General features: G+C 43.2%; 1 protein-coding gene across 2 annotated transcripts in view; it reads right to left on the bottom strand.

Moving 5' to 3' along the window:
- Positions 1-21,507, bottom strand: part of LNX1 (ligand of numb-protein X 1) — a 77,072-nt gene that overhangs the window by 15,553 nt on the left and 40,012 nt on the right. For both annotated transcript variants that reach the window (XM_066632765.1, XM_066632766.1), the window contains exons 4-6: positions 17,724-17,926; positions 14,564-14,935; positions 7,869-8,003 (exon numbers count right to left, since the gene is read on the bottom strand). In XM_066632765.1, coding sequence (XP_066488862.1) covers positions 7,869-8,003; positions 14,564-14,935; positions 17,724-17,926 — 710 coding nt within the window. The remainder of the gene's footprint in view (positions 1-7,868; positions 8,004-14,563; positions 14,936-17,723; positions 17,927-21,507) is intronic.

The raw sequence follows: 21,507 nt of genomic DNA, 5'->3' as shown, positions 1-21,507 counted from the left end.
TTGAACTCCCGTGGATATGGGGGGTACACCTGTATTAATAATAATAATTGATCTGGGGGCTTACCAGAATCTGGCAATTTCCAGCTATTTTTCAGTAAGAGGACATAATTATTAACAGTATTAACAGTATTTATTATTAACAGTATTTATATACTGCTTTCCAATAGAAGTTCACAAAGCAGTTTACAGAGAAAATCAAATAACTGATGGCTCCCTGTCCCAAAAGGGCTCACAATCTAAGAAGATGCAAAAGAACACCTGCAGACAGCCACTAGAAAAGACAGTGCTGGGGGTGAGGAGGCCCAGTTACTCTCCGCCTGCTAAATAAAAGAAGAGCACCTACTAAAAAGTGCCTCTTACCCAGTTAGCAGGGGTGATAACTGATAGCTTCCTATGTCTTGACCAATATATGTTTCTCCTTAAAGATTTTTTTCAAAATGATTTACTCTTTCACTTTTCACTAGTGCAAAAGAGACTTGTGAAGCCTCGGGGAAGGGGCAAGAGGATGGAGGAGGAGTCTGTGATAGAAAGAAATGAAAGCTTTTCTTTTAATAAACATGTACTGTACTTCCTTGGCTGCAATACTGATAACCCAGTCAACCAGTTAAAAAGCAATGTCAGTATTGCAGGGCATTTGCTCCTGAAGGACGACTTCTCCTCCACAGTTCTGATATTACCTTGGGGGCTCCTCTGACAAGGAGAGGACATAACAGCTTGCCTGCTTTTAATATTTATTGTAAGATAAATATTTACAGCAGATTATCTCCAGCTCGGCGTCCGATGGTTGTCTCCCAGGCAGAAGCCACAGCTGCAGCTACACATACAATTATAATTACCCAAAGGCTGAAGCTATTCCTCCAGCAAGATGATTTTATGTTCCTCAGAGTTGAGGGCAGACGACCTAGTCTTTGAAGACTAGAGGATAATGTAGTTAGAAGGAGCCATTCCAGTTGAGAATAGTAGGTTGTATTTTAGGGGCTGCTTGGACATTGAATATACAAGCTCTCACAGACCTCAACATATACTCTACCAGGGACATAACAATTGACATTTTGCCAAATTCCCGTTCCAAGCTCCGCCTATAGAACTTATGCCCACTTTAAACTAATTAATTCCCCTTCTTTCCCCAACAATGGCCCTGTGTTGCAGCACTGCTGGACCTAACCACTAGGGTGGCTCACCTATTTAACCTGCAGAAGTCCCCCTTTCTCCCCTTTCCCATCAGCAGCTTCTCCAGCCACCACGACAACACCTTGGTTCTCAGCAGGTCTTGGGTGTGACAGCCACACAGCAATCTCCAGCATCTCCAGCAGTCTCCATTTGGTGGGTCAGTCAATCAGCTAGCTAGCCAGTCTGTTAGCCTGCCTGCCCGTCCATCTGTCCTCTTTCCTCCAAGCTCCTTCTTTCTGCTCTCTCAGTCTCTCCAACCTCCTTCCTTCTACACACCTACCAACTTGCCCTCCTTCAGGTGGTGCTTTTATGCTTGAGGGCCCTGTTGCCTTTGAGTGGCTGCAGCTATGCAGCATACTCGCTGCATTCTGAGGCCCTGGTGTTAACCTCATGCTTTCTGGGCCTGTCAGTGCAAGGGCCCACTGTTGACACTACACCCTATCACCTTGAGAGATCTTGCACATTTCGATTACACCAGTCTTAAGGAGTGGGGCACCCCCTGGCTGCCAAAACTTTGGACTGAGTAAACGTTAACCCCTGTTCTCTTGAGTCTTGCTCTGACTTCACCACAATCTTGGTTTTAAAAACCAAATTCTGAGGGAGTCACTTTTTCAAATCCAGTAAAGTTATTTATTACAAAGGGCTTAGGAGGGAAGCTTCAGATTCAACAAAATCAGGCAGATCATTTTCTCTCATGAGTGGGGCAGAGATCCTGGCCTACTCCCATTCCTCAAGATTGTCTTGAGCTGCTGGGAGTGTAGATCCAGTGGCCCCAATCCAGAAAACGCTTTACATCCAAATCCTAACAATTGTCCTGCACAGCGCCCCAGCCCCGCATATCCAGCAAGGAAACAGACTGCTCTACACTGGGTAAAGCCCCAGCGGCCTCTATGGGGCTACTTGGATTCACACCAGTGATATTGCTGGAGCAAATCCAGGTCACCCCATGTTGGGCTTTCAGGCCTGGGAGGGGGGAATAGGATGTGGCTGTAGCCACTGTCCCCACCCCACCTCCTGGGCCTGAGCAGATATGGAGAGTTATAATTCACATTCTCTTGCTCTGGGAGCAACACAGAAATGCATGAAGATCACTCTTAGAATGCAAAATATTCTTAAGGCACTAATGGTGTCTAGGGCTGCATTTGTTAAGCCTGCCTCATGACTTCCCCAACACTCAATGCTGGACAACTCACTGTTTACAATTGGCACCAGCTTCAGAGTCAGCCTCTTTCCACATGGAGGCAGGAAGTCAATGGTTTTCTTTGCCAAAAGGGATGGCTGAACCGTTTTATAACAACAAATGATGTTGAAGGTCTGAGCTTATTCTTGGCAGTGGATATTAGAAACTTGAAAGCAATATCGGTCCCACATTTACATCTGCCTCTTAGAAATGTCTGGCTCTCTAAGAAAAACGAATGACAGTAGGATGGTGATGTGTAAATCAAATTATCCTAGAGTGAGTTGAACTTGTAAGTTTGACAATGGAAAATATCTTAATCTGGATGTGGCAAGACCTGATCGTGCAACCAAACATTTTTGTTCCTAATTAAGATTAATTAGATTTCTGCATGCATCTGCATCGCATTTTGAGTTGGAAGCATGAGATTTATTTTTCTCTCAAATCCAATATTAAAAGAAAAAGCAGTTAGGATTATATATCGGGTGAGAATCAGGATTATATAATAGGTGAGGAGGGGAGATGTATGTGCATCTATTGTAAATACTGACAGATTAGTAACTGCTAATTTATCTGCTTTTTTATTTTATTTTATCTGCTTTATTTATCTGTTTTTTATCTGCTCTTAAATTATGTTTTTAACTTGTTTTAACCTTGTTTGTAAGCCACCTTGAGTCCCTTCAGGGAGAAAGGTGGGGTAAAAATAAAGTATAATAATAATAATAACTGGCAATTTAAAGGTGCCAGAGATGTGATCCTTGTATAAGTGAGGGGGGAAAAATTCAGCACATTCCCTCGACAAATTCCAGTGGCACATAGGATCACATACATGGAAGGGACCTATAAGATCATCGAGTCCAGCCCCTGCTGATGCAGGCTGTTTACAGCTGCAACATCCCCAAAAGATGGTTATCCAGCCTCGGCTTAAAGACCTACAATCATGGAGAGTCTATCACCTTCTAAGGGAGACTGTTCCACTGCATTTCCTTAACAAATAGACTCTAACAGATGTGGCACCTTTTCCACTACTTGGATGGATAGCCAAAATATTTAGCTTTCTTGTATCAACAGGAAGTGTGAGAAGACATAAGCACCTTAATTTTACTTCAGGGTCAGGTAAACTGGGAGGAGGAGGAGCTAACAGTGGATGAACAGACATGTCTCCAGGGGCTCCTGAGAGACAGTCTGTTTTCCCCAAAAAAACTGCAGGTCTGAAGAGGATCTGAAGATAATCTTATCAGGAGAGATAAGATCTTTCCACGGTGCAGGTATCTGAGATTTTGAAAGCCCTACCCGGGGGGGGGGGCTTTCTCCTCAGAAACCAAATTGTCAGGGACAGTACTGGGGGAGGTGCAGTGTCTGCAATCAAGCTGCTGGCTCCATGCTAAGATACCATAAGGAAGAAAAAGCAGGAAGTGTAAAGTTTAAGTTGAAAATTTAAGATACGTATGTGTTAATATTGTCCCCAGCTTTGATAGACTGATTTGGCTAAAAGCCCTGGATACACTGAAGGCGTCAATGAGAAACTTTTTAAGGATGTTGAAAGTGCTCTTTATCTTTGTAGTGGAATAAATCGGTCATGGATTATAACTATAATTTGGTGTGTGGACTAAAATCCAGAGTTGCTTGTGGACATAATTTTCATTAAACTTGAAAGAGTTTTGTCTTCTTGAGACTGTTTCATTTTGTTTTTCTCCGTTAACCACACTGTTATCTGTAAGAAAAAATTCGAAGAATGTCTGACTGAAAAAACATGTGGTGGAAGTAAGGAGAACAATACGCTGTGGACATCTTGTGGATTAGAGAGAAATTGCAAGATGGAGCCTGTTCCAGATATTTGGACTCAAATGATCCTTAAAAATTTGGAAAAATTGCTCACAATGAGAAGACAGCAGTTGAGTTGGTCCTTGCAGATTCAGGCTAGTTTAAAGACTCTCTCTCAACAGATAGATGTGTGCAAGGAGCAATTGGAAGATGTGAAGATACAAGTAGAAGATACACAGAAGGAGAAAGTGGAAAAGATGATGGTGAGGGATGAAATCATCACACATCATCAGAAGAGTGGATACAGAAACTAGAGTGGAGTGGAAAATCAACAGGATCTACTGATGGAGATTGAAATAGAGAAGATGGACAGAGTAACATGGGTGCACAAAATACAAAATTTGTTGGAACAAGAAGAAGAAAACATATCCCAGTTAACTGGAAGAATGAACATACCTTATATAAGAAAGTGTGGGCTTATTGGATTCTGTTATGGAGATAAATTATTAAAGATATTACAGGAGAAAAAATGGAAAGAAAGAAAAATAAACCTGAGGGTTAACCTGAGGTTTAAAGAAAATTGGAGGATTTTATTTAGTTAATAACTGATTTAAATTTACTTAAAAAACAAATACATATGAAATTGATATATATGAATTAGAATTAGAAACAATAGCTGGAAATGTTAGCGTGTGGATGAATTGTTTTATAGGTGGTTATTATGTTAAATGATAAGTGAATATTTAGAAAATATATTATAGGGAATTAGGAAAAATCTATTATATTTGATGTAAGAAATATATAAATGAGTAGAAGAGTTAGAAGCAGATGGAAGAATTGTTTTATATGTTATATTTTGGTAATTAGATTATTTTGTTTTAATATTAATGAGTAATTGAAGTAAGTTTATGTTTGATATAAAGTGAAAATTTAGAAACTATAGTACAGGGCATTAGGGAAAATTTAGTATATACTAAATAAATAAATGGATAAACTAATAAGCGGCAGAAGTAGATGAGTAGTAGATTAGGAGATATAGTATGATTAATGAGTAATGGTATATGGTATTTAGCACTCCTAAATGTATGTTATATGTTTGTATATTTGAGTGTGTTAATTAAAAATAAATAAATAAAAATAAAAAAGGATCAGGTAAACTGGGAATGTGGCCGGGCCAGACTTTTCAAGGACAGTTCTAGGAAGAAACAAGCTGATATAGTGGGAGAAGCATACATTGCTACAGGATAAGGTAGTCTTCCTTTGCAGATTCCCAAAATCAAAATTTTAACCCCTTGCCCCAAAATCCCTTTTGCATCCATTGCAGAAGAGAACTATGGGGTAAACACCCATAGCACATTTCTGCACAAACTAGTTACACTGACTAGTAAAATCAGATGGTTTTTTTAGACCCATAAGAACGTTGGTTCTCCTTATGAAAGGTGAAAGACCAAAGAAGCACCACGGTAACTTACCCAGCAATGCACATAACAAACCATCTGCCACTCAGAGGAAGGAAATGGGCCCAAGAGCAGAGGGAAAGGGCCAGAGATGAGGTGTGTGCATGGCATGAGACTGTCCATTTTACCCAACTCAAAAAAGAAGGCACACAAAAGAGATTAGTTAATGTTGCTTAGAGCAGCATGAACTTTCCTCTTAAGCTGTGACCTTCATTGATGGGGTCAAAAGAGGCCAAGCACTGGCTATCAGCTAGTCATTGTGTGGTCACTGAGCAGTCCTTGCTAGCACATGGGATGAACAAATCTGACTGAAAAGCTGTTTTATTTTAGTAATCCCAAATATCTCCCAGTTCCTAGGGTCCAGAAAGTTCTGGCTGCATCAGGAGGCAGCCAGTGCAGAATTCTCCAATAATGCAATGAGGACTTGATAGGAGTAACATACTTGAAGGCATCTCCCTCAAATGTTCCTTGTTACAAAAGCCTTTCTACATGCCTTACTTATCCTTGAAGGACTGTGATTCTGAAACATTTTATTTAAATGTTTTATTTTATTAATCAGGGTTTTATTTTATCAGCGTTGCCATTTCATGATTCTAACGAGGGTGACAAAATAGGGAGCAAGATTCACAGGCCTACTGCAGAATTTATTCAATTGTTAAAAAGCTGTGTATTTCAAGAACATGAGTTGTTACTTTTTTCTAGCTCATCAGAGCATATAGGTGCTTCCAAGAAATAATCACTTGTAGTTGGAAACATGGGGGACAGGGGAGAGAAGTGGGCACTCCTCCTCATGGTGGCAGCAGAGCCATTGATTAATGAACAATTTAGAATGGTGATGTGAATTACTTACTATTCCACTATATAGACCTTTCTCCTGTATCCATTAAACTCGCAGTTTTCAACCAGTGTGCCACAGCACATTGGTGTGCCACAAATGGTCTGCAGGTGTGCTACGGGATTTTGGGAGAGAGTCATTTATTAGTAGGGTCATTGGGGGATGTGAGCCCCTCATCAGCAGCATGGTGTGCCTTCTTAGTGGTCACAAAACTGATGGTATGCCTGGACAATTCTAGCAATTGTCGGTGTGCCATGAGAAGAAAAATATTGAAAATCACTGCATTAGTCACTGACGGTAACAACAATCTCCCACAGGTTCTAAGTCTATTTGCTGAAGAACTGAGGTAAGTTCTTAGGGTAAGTATACATTCTATTTGCTGAAGAACTGAGGTAAGTTCTTAGGGTAAGAACTGAGGTAAGAATTAGGGTAAGTATACAAGGAGAGAACCCCCAGGCTACCCCTCAGCTTATTTCTCAGAGGGGTGGCACAGCGCTACGTTTTGTAGGGCGCTTCAGCAAGCTGCGCAAGCTGGCCCTCCCTCACTGTTGGAGCCATTCTGGGAGGCAAGAGCAATGCAGAGTTGTCTCCTCCATCTTGCTCTCGCTGCCTGGAATGGCTCCAATGGCAAGGGGGGGGCAGTTTACATGGCTTGTTGAGGCACCCCGCAAAACTTAGCACTGTGCCCCCACTCTGGGAATGCCACTGTTCATCCATCATGTTGAAGGCAAGTTAAGCTTAGCACTGGGAACTGTGCTGCCCTATGAGGCCGAACTCCATTTGTCTTCCAACCAAAGTCATAAAAACGAAGTCACTCAAGAGAGAGAGAGAGAGAGAGAGAGAGAGAGAGCGCATAAAATACGGTTGAAGAATTATAGCCTCTTGCCCTTCTGTTGATGTGTTTAGTAAATCAGAGCAGCAGTGTCCTTTTGACATTGCAAAAGATGCAAGAAACTGGCAGCACATTGGCCCTCTGCCTTCCATCCTTCACTTGATAACAGTTAACCCCAAATTGATTGACAGGATAGTCCTATTAATCTTCTACCAGATGGCAGGAATCTCTGAAGCCAGTCTCAGCAATAGCCATGCTTTGCTCCAGATGGAGAAAGTGCAGATAAGCTTCTTACTTTTTATTAAAGTGCATTATGTTTTGCTGGAAAGCATGGTTGTGACTAGGATGGGGGGGAGGGTAATGGGAGTAAAAACTTTTGTTCCATGATTATCATCCAACATCCTCCCTCACTCTCATCCTCTCTCCACCCATTCAAAAGACAGCAGCACTTTCCAGGGTATAAACAAAGATCACAGTTTCTGTATTTACACAAGAGTGTTAAAATGTGCTTCTTTTGGTGATACTGTCCAGTGATGCTACTTACAGACATTAACACATTAGTCAGTGTACCAGATCTCTTTCTTTCCCACCACAGCAGAAACTGTAATGAGGGGAAGTAGTGATGGGCCTCACCTTGTTAGGATTGTTTCTCTGAGCAGGACAGGGCAGATGGCTACCACTGTAATCCCATCCAGCCTCCTGCAAGATATCAGGAGTCCACTGCCTGGTTTGCCGAGACACAGCGAAGTGGACGTGCTTCTCGCTCGCCTGCATGTTGAGGCACAGATAAAAGCCCTGCTTGTTAGACAGTTACAGAACGAACTTTCCTGGCACACAGAAAATGCAAATTTATTGACCTGATTTTAACTCTATCACTCCCCCCCATCAGTGCACAGAGTGTATTGATATTTCACTCCAAACAGACCTACTCCAAACAGACGAACAGGCCTTGCTGAGGGAGAGTCAGCATGGCTTCTGTAAGGGTAAGTCTTGCCTCACAAACCTTATAGAATTCTTTGAAAAGGTCAACAGGCATGTGGATGCGGGAGAACCCGTGGACATTATATATCTGGACTTTCAGAAGGCGTTTGACACGGTCCCTCACCAAAGGCTACTGAAAAAACTCCACAGTCAGGGAATTAGAGGACAGGTCCTCTCGTGGATTGAGAACTGGTTGGAGGCCAGGAAGCAGAGAGTGGGTGTCAATGGGCAATTTTCACAATGGAGAGAGGTGAAAAGCGGTGTGCCCCAAGGATCTGTCCTGGGACCGGTGCTTTTCAACCTCTTCATAAATGACCTGGAGACAGGGTTGAGCAGTGAAGTGGCTAAGTTTGCAGATGACACCAAACTTTTCCGAGTGGTAAAGACCAGAAGTGATTGTGAGGAGCTCCAGAAGGATCTCTCCAGACTGGCAGAATGGGCAGCAAAATGGCAGATGCGCTTTAATGTCAGTAAGTGTAAAGTCATGCACATTGGGGCAAAAAATCAAAACTTTAGATATAGGCTGATGGGTTCTGAGCTGTCTGTGACAGATCAGGAGAGAGATCTTGGGGTGGTGGTGGACAGGTCGATGAAAGTGTCGACCCAATGTGCGGTGGCAGTGAAGAAGGCCAATTCTATGCTTGGGATCATTAGGAAGGGTATTGAGAACAAAACGGTTAGTATTATAATGCCGTTGTACAAATCTATGGTAAGGCCACACCTGGAGTATTGTGTCCAGTTCTGGTCGCCGCATCTCAAAAAAGACATAGTGGAAATGGAAAAGGTGCAAAAGAGAGCGACTAAGATGATTACGGGGCTGGGGCACCTTCCTTATGAGGAAAGGCTACGGCGTTTGGGCCTCTTCAGCCTAGAAAAGCGACGCTTGAGGGGGGACATGATTGAGACATACAAAATTATGCAGGGGATGGACAGAGTGGATAGGGAGATGCTCTTTACACTCCCACATAATACCAGAACCAGGGGACATCCACTAAAATTGAGTGTTGGGCGGGTTAGGACAGACAAAAGAAAATATTTCTTTACTCAGCGTGTGGTCGGTCTGTGGAACTCCTTGCCACAGGATGTGGTGCTGGCGTCTAGCCTAGACGCCTTTAAAAGGGGATTGGACGAGTTTCTGGAGGAAAAATCCATTATGGGGTACAAGCCATGATGTGTATGCGCAACCTCCTGATTTTAGGAATGGGTTAAGTCAGAATGCCAGATGTAGGGGAGAGCACCAGGATGAGGTCTCTTGTTACCTGGTGTGCTCCCTGGGGCATTTGGTGGGCCGCTGTGAGATACAGGAAGCTGGACTAGATGGGCCTATGGCCTGATCCAGTGGGGCTGTTCTTATGTTCTTATGTTCTTATGTTGTCACCCCAACAATTTGTCATATCAGTAATCCAGTAACTGCTCAATTTTCCTTCTCCAAATGGTATTTTTGCTGCTTTTGTGACTAACAAGAGAATGATTTCTATGTACTTATTTCTCTATTTTTGCCTTACGTTTCTAACCATAGAATGATTTAATGAATGAACCATATGAATCTAATGATACAAATGAAACATTCTAATGATTGAACCAGAATGAACCAGAGAATCTAACAATTTAGAATGATAGTGGTTGAAAGTGGCAAAAAAATGGCAAAAATAGATTTTTTATGAATTAAAATAAAAGTACTTATTGGAGAACAAAACAGCCAATTCAATATCCCTCAGCATGTAAAAGTGAAATGTAACATAGCCTTGAAATGTAACAAAAGTGAAATATAACAGTGCTATTTCTCTATATGCAATAGTGATCCAGGAGCAAAATCATTATAGCTTTGGTCACATGAAAAGACTTGAAGAAATATGTGGGTTACATGACACAGTTTATATGGTGTGACCTTTCTTTATCTGGAAGTGATTGCAGGTCGTGCCTCATTATCCACTGGGATTCTGTTCTGGAACACTCAGTGAATAAAAAAAATGTGGATACAAAATCAATGGGAATATAGCTTTAAAGACCCCCCTTCTGGGTTTCTTGCTCCTTCATTGGTAGCCCCAGAATACATTGGTATAGACCAGCGTGTCTCAAACTGTGGGCTGGGACCCACTAGGTGAGTAGTGAGCCAATTTCAGGTGGGTCCCCATTCATTTCAATATTTTATTTTTTATATATTAGATTTAATGCTACCAAGGTATGTGACTGCATTTCAGAAAATGTGACACATCTGTACTTTAATAGGCTACTATTTATATGCTTTTAACAATGATAGTAAATGGGACTCACTCCTGTGTATGTGTGGGTAGGATTGCAGCCCCTAGATAGGGGGAATAATGGAATCTAATAGAATGAAATTATGGCTGAATGCAGTATAGCATTTACAACAATGCATTCTGGGATGACCATGGAGGAAGTAGGTCTTTCAAGGTATCTTAACCCCGAAAAGCTTGCAACCAGCGCGATTTAACAGCGTGAAGGTAGGAAATAGAATTTTTTTTCTTGTTACAAGGCATTTAAAGGTGGAGCCCAGTATAAGTGGTGAGTCAAATCAGTGGATGCCAAATCAGTGGATAACAAGGCATTAACTGTATGTCTGACAGCTAGAAGGATAACTGGCTAACATATACAAGTGGCACATTGTTGGAGCACCATTTGCGACTGGTGCTGACTGCTTTATGGCAGTCACACCAGCACAGGCGATGCGCTGCCACTGGGTGGCACACATAGGATTGGGCTGTAAGTCCTTTAAAGCCAATGGAAAAAGTTAGTCCTAAGTCATATTCCACTCAAATCATATTACTTTCCATAGAACAAGCAGTGTAGCCCTCCTAAGCAAGTTTATTCCGAAGACCCACTAGGTTCAATGGGGCTTACTCCTGTGTATGATACAGTAGCCTTAGCAACAAACTTTAGTTGAATTGGGGCCAGTGATCCTATGCTAGAGATTTCAGCATAGGTCTCCTAGTACTGTCTCCAGTTCCCCAGTGCCTGAGTAGCTCTCTATAATACTCATCACTTCATTGGCTAATTATTCATTTTGGATTCAGGATGGAGGCAAGCAGTGGGGAGGCAGGCACAGAAGTTTGTTCGAAGAAGGGGGGAAAGATTCTCAGCCTGCTGTGGCATATTCAGGCACCATCTAAAAGGAAAGGAATAAGGTTTTTTCCCCTACAGCTCTAATGTGTTATTCAGATGCAAATGTATGCAGATGTAATTGATTAGTCAGTCAATTAAGTGACCAAAGCTCATGTGAGTAATTGACTAAGATTTCTTTAATTAAGTAACAGCCCTATTTGTTTAAAAACATCAACAAAAAGAGAAATATTTGGAGCTCTGGCATGGTCATTTCCTCCCAAAATTAGTGGGAAAAGGCCAATCACACTGTAATCCATGAATAAGCATGACAAAGCAGTTGCACTGACACTGAATTCTGTGTTAGACGGTTCACATCTCAGCCGCTTGGAATGGGCATGTGATTTAAATCCCCTGTTGTTGGTGTTTCAAATGTTTATACACTATACCCACACTTGGAAATACTGTAGTAAGGGCTTCAGTTGCATTGTTAAATATTTGCATAACTGATCTCCTTTTCCATTCTTTACCTTGATCGGTTCAGTGTATATGTAAGTTCATGTGATCTACTTGTGAAGAATTTTTGCTCTCTTTACTAACTATAAGTAAGTGCTATTTAAAATGTTTGCCCTTAGGAGGGGGCTCCTGGGGAACATATATCTCTTGCTTCATTAGTAATCTGAGCAGAGAGAGTCAGAGACAGTGCATGCAAAATGAGTGGCATGTGGGCACGAATGGGCTCCCTATGGCAGCTGTTCCCATTGAAGTATGACTTCTGTCAGCAGTGGCTCACCATGAAGACTGAGGGTGCAATCCTAACCCCTTATGTCAGTGTCAGTGCTTATGTCAGTTTTCCAGCACTGACATAAGGGCAATGCAGCTCTGAGGTAAGGGAACAAACAATCCCTTACTTTGAGGAGTGCTTTGTGAGTGACACCCAACTGCAGGATACAGCATACGTCCCATTGGCACCACTATGCCAGTGCTGGAAAGCACTGACATAAGGGGTTAGGATTGCGCCCTGAACCATTTTCTCCATGCCACTGCACACCAAGGCAAGTTATCACACTTTCACTAAAGAACAAACTGCAAACATGAATGCTGGAAGCTTAATGACCATGTATTGTCAAGCTTCAATGGGATTTTCATGCTGTGCAAATAATAGTTTGGATCTAGGTCTTAATCTTGGCAACTTCTACGAACTTGGTACAGGCAGAAAGGCAACCAAGAACAATCTACAGTTAAGGGCGCAATCCTAACTTGCGCTGGAACAGGCAAGCCAGGAGGCTTGCGCTGTAGCCAGTGCAGGATTGTGGTCAGAAACTGCTTACCCAGAGGTAAGGGGAAAAGTTTCCCTTTTCCCTCTTGAGGTGGCACAAGTCCAAGAGGAGCAGAGTGGCTTGAAGCTGCTCCGTTCTTCCTGGGAACGGGGGTTGGGATCTGGCATAACTGCCAGCCCCGCTTCCCACTCCCCGCCCACCCCCAGAGATGCCCATCACCCGTCCTCCCCCTGCCCAGGAACACCTCCCTCCCTCCTCCTCCCCACCTCCACACGCCTAGCTTTTTCGCTTGCATTGGCCATGCAGGGCCGATGCCAGCACCAGGGCGTAAGCCGGCATGGAGGTATCTGTCAGCCTCCGCAGGCCGGCACTTCTCGGAGTGCCGGCCTGGCTTCCCCTCGAGGAGGTGCAAACGTACTTTACGGCACATTTGCCACCCTCCCAGGTCGGCCCAAGGACTTGGGCCCAAGGACTTGGGCTGGCCTAATTGACAGTTAGGATTGCGCCCTAAGTCTCATTATTATAGTGCAATAAGTTTCCTGGACTAATCAATGTGTAGATTTGTAGCCTGTATTTAATTCTATAGCCAAAGACAAAGACAAAAAAAGACAAAGAAAAAAAAAGGAATTACAAATAAGCTGAAATTGCAAAATTTCGTGTAGTCATTCATATAACATCTCAGATCCACTTCAGAACACAGGTGACACTTCAGAACACAGGTGACTGACTCACTGACATCACATCTACCACAAGTAGCACTGGCATCAGGAGTTTGGGTTACAAGTGGAAAGGAGCAGATGGGTCATGGCTCTGGCTACGACATAGCCCTATACTGCTGCCTGCCCCCTCCTTCAGTAGACTAGAGGCAATATCAGTGCTGGCCTATCCATAGGTGAGATGAAATGGCTGCTTTGAGTGGTGGACCAGGGTAGATGGCAAACAGACAAGGGGTGAGAGTGAGCAAGAGGAGGACAGGGGCGGCAGCAGCTCTCCTCTTCCTACAGTGCTACAGCAGTAGCAGCAGCAAACAATTTTTTTTGCTTCCAGTTTTGGAGACACAGCATAGCCTCTTTAGTGAATGGTTCAAGCAGCTTCCTCATGAGGAAGCCTACACCATGGCCTCCTCATGAGGAAGCTGCTTGAACCATTCACTAATGAGGCTATACTATAGCTCCAAAACTAGACGTGATAGGGCAAAACGGGTGCCATTTTTGGAATCGGCACTCCAAATTTGTATCAAACCACCATAAAGTTTGGGAAATACTTTTTTGCCCCTCAATTTTGTAGGCCTGTGTAATCAGGATATCTGATCCTGTGTGTTAGTTTTTCAGTTCGGAGATCTTGATCCTTCAACATTTCACAGTTGCCTTCATCCCACAATGAAAGTGGTTCTTAACAGTCTCTTTTCCACCTGTGATTATACGCTCACTGTTGGAAAGTTTTGCTCCACTACCATCATAAAACTAATGTGCTATTTTGGGCTTTTTTTTTTTTCAAAAGGGAGCAGAGGTATTTCAAATCTGTTGCACAAAAAATGCAGCTTTATTTCTGGATATGGAAAATGGGCCAGGACTCACTTACACTACAGAAGGTTCTGTCTTTTGTCACGACGGAAGATTCTGTCATGACAGAAGACTGGTCAGAACAGACCCTTTCTAGCCACAGAATTCTATATTGCTAACTGAAGAATGATTTGTAATGTTTTAGCAGCATGGCACTAAATGAAATTTCTAAATGAAATTAGAATGTGCTGCGTTCAGTCTAATGAAAATGGTTTATAATACCCTGCAGACATTATGGCTAACAGGTTTTTTTATTTTGGAAATTCTGGAAATTTTATCTCTACTTTTCCACAAAGATTGGCAAATGATTTGTATTTGGGAAAAATTTCTACCTTCAAGGGGAGTAGATTTGGTGAGTGGACACAGTGCCTTACAGGTCTTATCTGAGGTATCCCATCATCCTTTCTCAGATGTGCTCAGAAAACGTGAAGTGGCTGCCACCAACCTGTATCAGTTGGGCTGCGCTTTCTGGACTTCCATATCGAAGATCGTGCCCATTAATTGCTAAAACCCTGTCATTCTCTTGAAGCTGTCCATCGCGGGCGGCGATGCCTCCTTCCAGCATGTTGAAAACAAACATCCCCGTTTCATCCACTTTGCGGACCAGCTTGATGCCAAGCTGCTCATCCGGGCTGCTTTTGGTTAAGACCACGTGAAAGCTGTCATCCCTGCTGCAGGGAACATCAAACGAGAGCCCGCTGTTTCTGCACCGGTACCTCTGCTCCCTGAGTACTGTCAGCCGAAGGACTTGGCAGGGCTGCTTCAGGACTGTCAAGGCGTAGCTGTGTGGCACATTTCTGATATCTATGCCATTTACCTGGAAGACAGAGTCATAAATCAGTAAGGTAAAAGACTATCTGATTGGAACTGGCACTGAAGACAGATGACCTATTTACACAGATGTCTTCTTGCTCTAATGACATGCAGCATTTGGCTCACTCAAAAGAAGCCAAGTTTTCATTATAAATATCCTTCCCCTCCCCCCCCCAGGACAGCACACACTGTACTGTTTTCTTCCTCTCTTGCTGATTATCTCCAGACATCATGCCTTATTTTTCCATTTTATTACTGCTCCTCCTCAGGCTTCAATATCCTCTTGCCTATCTCAGTTTGAGTCCACCAGCTTCTTGTTTCCAATGGCATTCTCCAAGAGCTCTCTCTTCTTGCTCACTTCTTCCTCTGGCATTTTTCATCTGCTGACTCACAGCTACTTTGATTACAATCAAACAGGCAAGCCCCCAGTTTCCCAATCTTTTTGATTCAAAGGAAGCAATTAGCATTGATCACCGTCCATGTCTTCAATTTAGACAGACAGTTTGGTTCATGGAGAACTGAGGAGGATATTCAACTGCAGAAGAAGCAAAGCTTGAAATATGCAGGAAATTGCGTATACTTGATATGACCAAACATTTTATACTACTGTTTTGTTTGGGCTCTTTTTATTTGTTTTGATGGGATATTTGACCCTATCTATGCTAATGCTTCCAGGGCTTTAATTTGCTGGAAGAAAAATAAATCAAACAAGGGTTTAGAGATGCAGTTTTACGGTACAGCAGCTGACCTACTAACTTGCGTCACTGCGGAAGATGCAATCTTTCCCTAGCAACTAAATTTAGCCTTCTCTCAGAATGAAGGTTGTGTATTTCTACCTGTATGTTTGGCCTTACAGGGTAAACAGCAGCTTAATGGGGTGATTTTCAGCAGGAAGATGATACAGGTGAAAGGGTTAATGTCTCCTCCTCCATATCAGCATACCCTTTAGTGGTCTCAGAGATTTAAAATGAGAAGCAGGATATAAGGAGGTTGGTGCTCCATCTAGCTTACTACAGTACACTATATAGTGGTTCTCTTCTGCCTTGCTACCATAAGAATGTCCAGGTTCAGTCCTGACAATTCCACATAAGTTTAAATTCATCATTTGCCTATCAGGTATATTTATAGGGATCGTGGAAACAGGAAGTCAAAAATCCTAAGGAGCCAAAATGGGCAAGAAGAACCAAAGTACGACTGCGATTGTCATTATCCTGCTAACTAAAGATACAGTGGGCCCTCAGTGTCCACAGGAGAGCCATTCCAAGACGCCATACAGATACCAAATTCTGCAGAGAATTAAGACGTGCAATCCTATGCATGTCTACTCAGAAGTAAGTCCCATTTCATTCAATGGTTCTTACTCCCAGGAAAGTGTATATAGGATTGCAGCCTAAATCTACAGTTGGAGGGCCTCAGAATACCTCCGGACGTGACCGGAAGTTGCCAGTGCAAACCAGAAGTGACTTCTGGTTGCAACTGGGAGGTCCTTTGAGGCTCTCCAGTCACAGGTTTGGCATGTGTGGATACGGAAATCCGTGGATGCCAAGCCCATGGATAAAAAAGGCCCCACTATTCTGACACAGTTTCCTAGGAAAAAAGCAACCAGAGGCAGTCAAGTACTGTACTGGAATGTGCAAAATGGCTCAGCTAAGAAGGGAAATCAGAATCAGGTATCCCTCAAATGTCAGCAGAGATCGACCAAAAAAGTCCTATTAAATGTGCCTTTGATTAGTTAACAATGTGGGGAAGGCTAAAGAAATGAACAGATTCAGATTCCACCCAACAAGCTAGGTTAATTCTGTTATTTTTTATATGAGTCCAGTGCTCCCCCCCACAGCTGATGACTGATGCTATCATAACCCACCATCAGGGAGAGCTGTGCCTTCAGTGGATTTGGCAAAGCCAAAGGTTGTCTAAGTAGAGGTGAGTCCAAGAAAGATACCATGCATTCTCCTGTGTGTGCTTCCCATGGACAGCTGCCCATGTGAAGGACATTTCAATTTCACACACCATATTGACAGAACTTGGATAGTCTTCTGAGTGCACATTCAACAGGCAATTGCAGCCAGTGACACTGCCTTATCATGTGCACGTATGATACACGTACTGTATTTGGGAACATATATTTGCTTACATTCACATATTATCTTTTCATGCGCACATCTAATTTGACTGAAGGTCAACAAGTCTTTACAAGAGACATGCTCGTGCCATTGAGAGTAACAGCCCTATGTTTCCTCTAGTGACAGCTAAACACAGAAGTCGTATGACATGACAGCATCCTGCTCAGAGTGTGTCCACTTCACTTCATTGGATGCCAAGGAGCAGAGAAAGAACCTGAATGTTACAGGAGAACTGCAAAAAAAGAGACCAGGAGTAGCTGGTCTCCTTAGCGGTTACACAATGCTTGCAACGTCTAGTGGGACTCTGTAGTGACTCTGAGATGGAGCTTCATTTGCAATGTTACAAGGAACTGAATTTTGGCTTATTGAATCCACATGGGTGGAAAGAAAAGTGTCTTAAACACAAGTACTCTAGCTTAACTAGATGGTTTAACTTGAATGGAACCTTCTGTGTCTGACCTCAAAATGAATCCACATCAATGAGTCTGATGTAAAAGAAACATGCTATTCTTGCTCTTTTTCCTTCACTCGCCCCCTCTTCTATGTAATCTACGAATGTTGTTTGCCATGCCCTCAAACTGCATCAGAAACCTTTTTTAAAAAGCTGTGCTTGTCCTTATGTTACTAAACTCTCTTCCCATTTGCATCTTCTTCAGTATAAGAGCATACCTTCAGTATCATGTCCCCCGGCAGCAATCTTCCATCTCTGGCAATGACTCCATCTCGATAGATATGCTGTATAATGATATGAACCAAGGGCGTTTCGCTGCCGCCCACAATCCGAATGGCAAGGCTTTCATTGGGATCGCTTCGGTTGATCTTAATGCAGGTAATTTCACCATCTGGGATGAGGTGATATAACCTTGGGAAGACTGAAATGCACACAGGACAGGCCTTAATTTGGAATTTGGGAATAACAGAAAAGAAAAAGAAGAACCTCAGTGCAACACACTTTTCACAGCTACGTTTTAACAGATCTGCTGTATGCTAAACGGGGTGAGAGATTCCATCCTTCTTGGTTCACAGTGCTGAAAGGATTTTTTTTTCTCCTTAAAGTCAGATAATGCACATTGATCTTCATTTTTTTGAAATCAGTTTCTTTTCCCTGACATCTCTCTTTACACAGAGCAACTTCCTGCATCAGACTAATGACTCCACGGTACACAGCACAACTATATCCATGATTTGCACAGATGACATAGAACTAAAGGAAAAATGAAGCAGTTTTTGTCAGAGTGCCTCAAAGAACCTAAAATATTCACTGAAGCAGCGGTGAAGCTAGGGGCCCCCGGGAATGCCATTGCCCCAGGTTCCATGCTTTGAGGGGTGTGAAGGTGGTGTGAAGGGGGTGCCTTTCGGAGGCCTCCTGAGGACAGGGGAGGCTTCCCAAACAGAAGGCCTCAGAAGGTCTCCAGGAGGGTTAGAGTTAGGCCTCCAGGAGGCCTACTGTTAAAAATTTGTGGGCCCTGGATGCTAGATGCCCTAGCTATGCCCATGTACTGAGGATCCAGTTCTATAACCACATTCAAGGAAAACCTCTATTTGGTTAACGGGAAGGAGTCTCCATTCATTGACAAAGCACATCCTTTGTATCTGAATTTGTCCCAAATTCAATCCCTGGAATCTCTAGAAAATAGAGTCAGTCACCAGTGTTGCAAGGTTGGAAGACAGCAACTCAAAAGACTTGGTATTCAGGAGTGATAGTTTACAGGCTTTTATTTCATTGCAAGCAATGGGCCCACGGGACTTTTGTCTCAAAGCATGGGCACCTCTCAATAGTGATTTCAACCTTTATACAATTTCTGGTCCTTTGTCCCGAATCTAGACTTTCCATTGGCTGAAATTTTACATCAGAGATGGGGCTAACGCCAAATAGGTCACAGATAAGGTACAATTCACCTCATAGGTATATTTCAGGTTACACTTTGCATTAAAGATGGAAATAGGTGGGATTTCATCTTTAAAATCAGACAAGTAAAAAGTTTCTGGAGGCCGGCAGAGTGCAGTACAATACAAATATTCAAGTTTAGATAGAAAGCAAGATAAATCACAAGTTGGTTCTTGGCATGAATATTAGGCACTTACTCATCCTTCATTAGAGTGGCCTGGTACAAGTGGCCTAGTCTCCTGTTATCTTTACACCTGTTGCTTAATGTAAACATCATGGGGCCCAGTTTGCAAAGCCAAGGTTTTCTGTAACATAGCAAAGCAGCTTTTGGTTCCTTTTATTAAAAAGGGTTTTAAAAGCTTTACCAAAAACAAGCAGTCAGTACTGGTGCTGCAGCCATGGTGCCGGTGGAGTCCTCCAATATGATCAGATTCCAAGAGAACTCGATTCCAGACAAATTGTAGAATTAACATAACTTGAGCTACCTAAGGCCCAATCCTATCTTCAACATATGCCAGTGTATCTCAATGTACGCTGGTGCAACAACAGCCTCCCAAGTGTAGAAGCCCACCTATCAACAGACATGCCACGGACGCCAACACTGTGCCAGAAAAACACCAACATAGCTTGATATCACTTGGACACTACTGCAACTTCATCGGCAGAAAGGCTAATACAGGGAAGAGATTGGGGCATGGCATGGGAGGAATGAAGAGTAGTTGACTTATGCCATAGCCTAATCCCCTTTGGACAACGAGGCCGCCAATGCCAGAAAAACACAACATCAATGACAGAACGGGTGCAGGTAGGCATAATCCCATGAGGAACAATAGGAAAGGGAAAAACAGCAGAAAATTGTGACTCCTGCCACCCTGCTTGACCCATGTTCCTACAACAGAGAATAGGATAAAGACTACATCTGGCAGTCAATCACAGCACACTGACCCCAGTACTAAATCCCCTGCCAGGGAGACCACAGCACTGATGACAAGACACGTAGCATAGGGTTCTACCTCTTTGATCACCCCAAGGGAATGGTGGTGGTTGGTGATGGGAATCATTGTGAAAGGGCAGTTGGCACACAAAAGGAACACTATGCACAAATAACCTTGTGTCCCTCACAACATGTTTGGCAAAATAATTTGTTAACTCTTGTTTTCTGGTCCCATTCAGACAATGACAACGACTCCAGCCATTGCTACTGCTGGCCAAACACTCATCAGAACCCCTTTTGTTTTTCAGGACTGCACTACTGCTACAAGGAGCTGAACAGTGAAGAGTGCTGCAGCCCCTACTGCAGCCCCACTGTACAGTGGGAAAGGTAATGTTCCAAGCCCCCATGCTGTTACTCCCCACAGGGCACAACTGCAGGTGTGGTCTAGTGACACCACTCTGTCTCACAAAAATCGAGTATGCATCTCATGCCACACGTGACTAATGCTGTTATCTATTCTTTGCCCCACAGGCAGCTGTCCAACAGGTGAGAACATCATACAGACCCCAAGGGATGCCAACAGCCTGCCTACCTGCAGTGACCATTGTGAACTAGATGTGCCTGTTTGCAATCATGAGGAGTAGCTGGTGTGGGTTCAACACTTATCTCCCCTACTTCTGGATACTGATGGACATTACACTGGCATCCATGCACCATCAGCAAGGCATCAAGTAGGACTAGGCCATTAATGTATCTCAAGCAACCCATCTGAAAGAAGATGACCCAGAAATTAACATGTGCCTCTAGGCAAGTTTCTCAGTTCTCCTCCTGCAGAGCCTGGTGCTTCTTTCTCCCCCCACCTTCCAGAGGCCAGGGGAACTGCACTCTCCTCACCTCTGGAGGGCCTTCTGAGCCTGGCAGAGGCTGTGCATGTCTTATAATGTCATTAAAAAGTCACTTCTGGTTTTCACAGAGAAATGGGAAGTAGCATTTTTAAGCTATTTTCCATCATTCTGAGCCTGGCAAATGTGTGCCGTCTCTGCTGGGCTCAGAAGACCCTCTGGAGGTGAAGGGAGCACAGCTCCCCTCACCTCAGGAGGATGGGAGTGGGGCGTGGGGGGTCCTCCTGCATCCATGGATAAGTGAATCTGCAGATATGGGATTTCTGGATCCCACCCCTGTATTTTATTTGTGGGCTAAAATTTTCTGAGAAGATTCCGTACATGGATGGAGCCAGCAGTTATCAAAGAAAAGCTTCCATTTTTGAAGCTTATTTTGAATATTGGCATAATCTTTTTATGGTCAGTGGAAGCCTTTTTTTCTAGTTGGATGTAAAAATACACTGATGTGGCCAACCAGATCAAGTCTAAATGCTTTTCAAAAACACCTTCCTGTCTCTGGTGCTCTAACTCTTGTTATTAGCTACTTTCCATTCTTTTTAAGAAAGTTTTCCAGAGAAGGAAAACCTTGACTATAGCATACCTTTCTTTGATCCCTTAAATTTCAATTTCTTACATAACGATGAACTGCTGAACCTAGAAGGCAGTATACTGTCTGTCTTGCTCTTGCCGATTCTGCTGAGCGGGACTGCTGCATGCTTTCGTGTTTTGGGCACGAAGACTGGTGTGGGG

The sequence above is a fragment of the Tiliqua scincoides genome, chromosome 6 (genome assembly GCF_035046505.1).
Source record: "Tiliqua scincoides isolate rTilSci1 chromosome 6, rTilSci1.hap2, whole genome shotgun sequence".
NCBI lineage: Eukaryota > Metazoa > Chordata > Lepidosauria > Squamata > Scincidae > Tiliqua > Tiliqua scincoides.
This window is presented reverse-complemented; position numbering and strand designations above follow the sequence as displayed.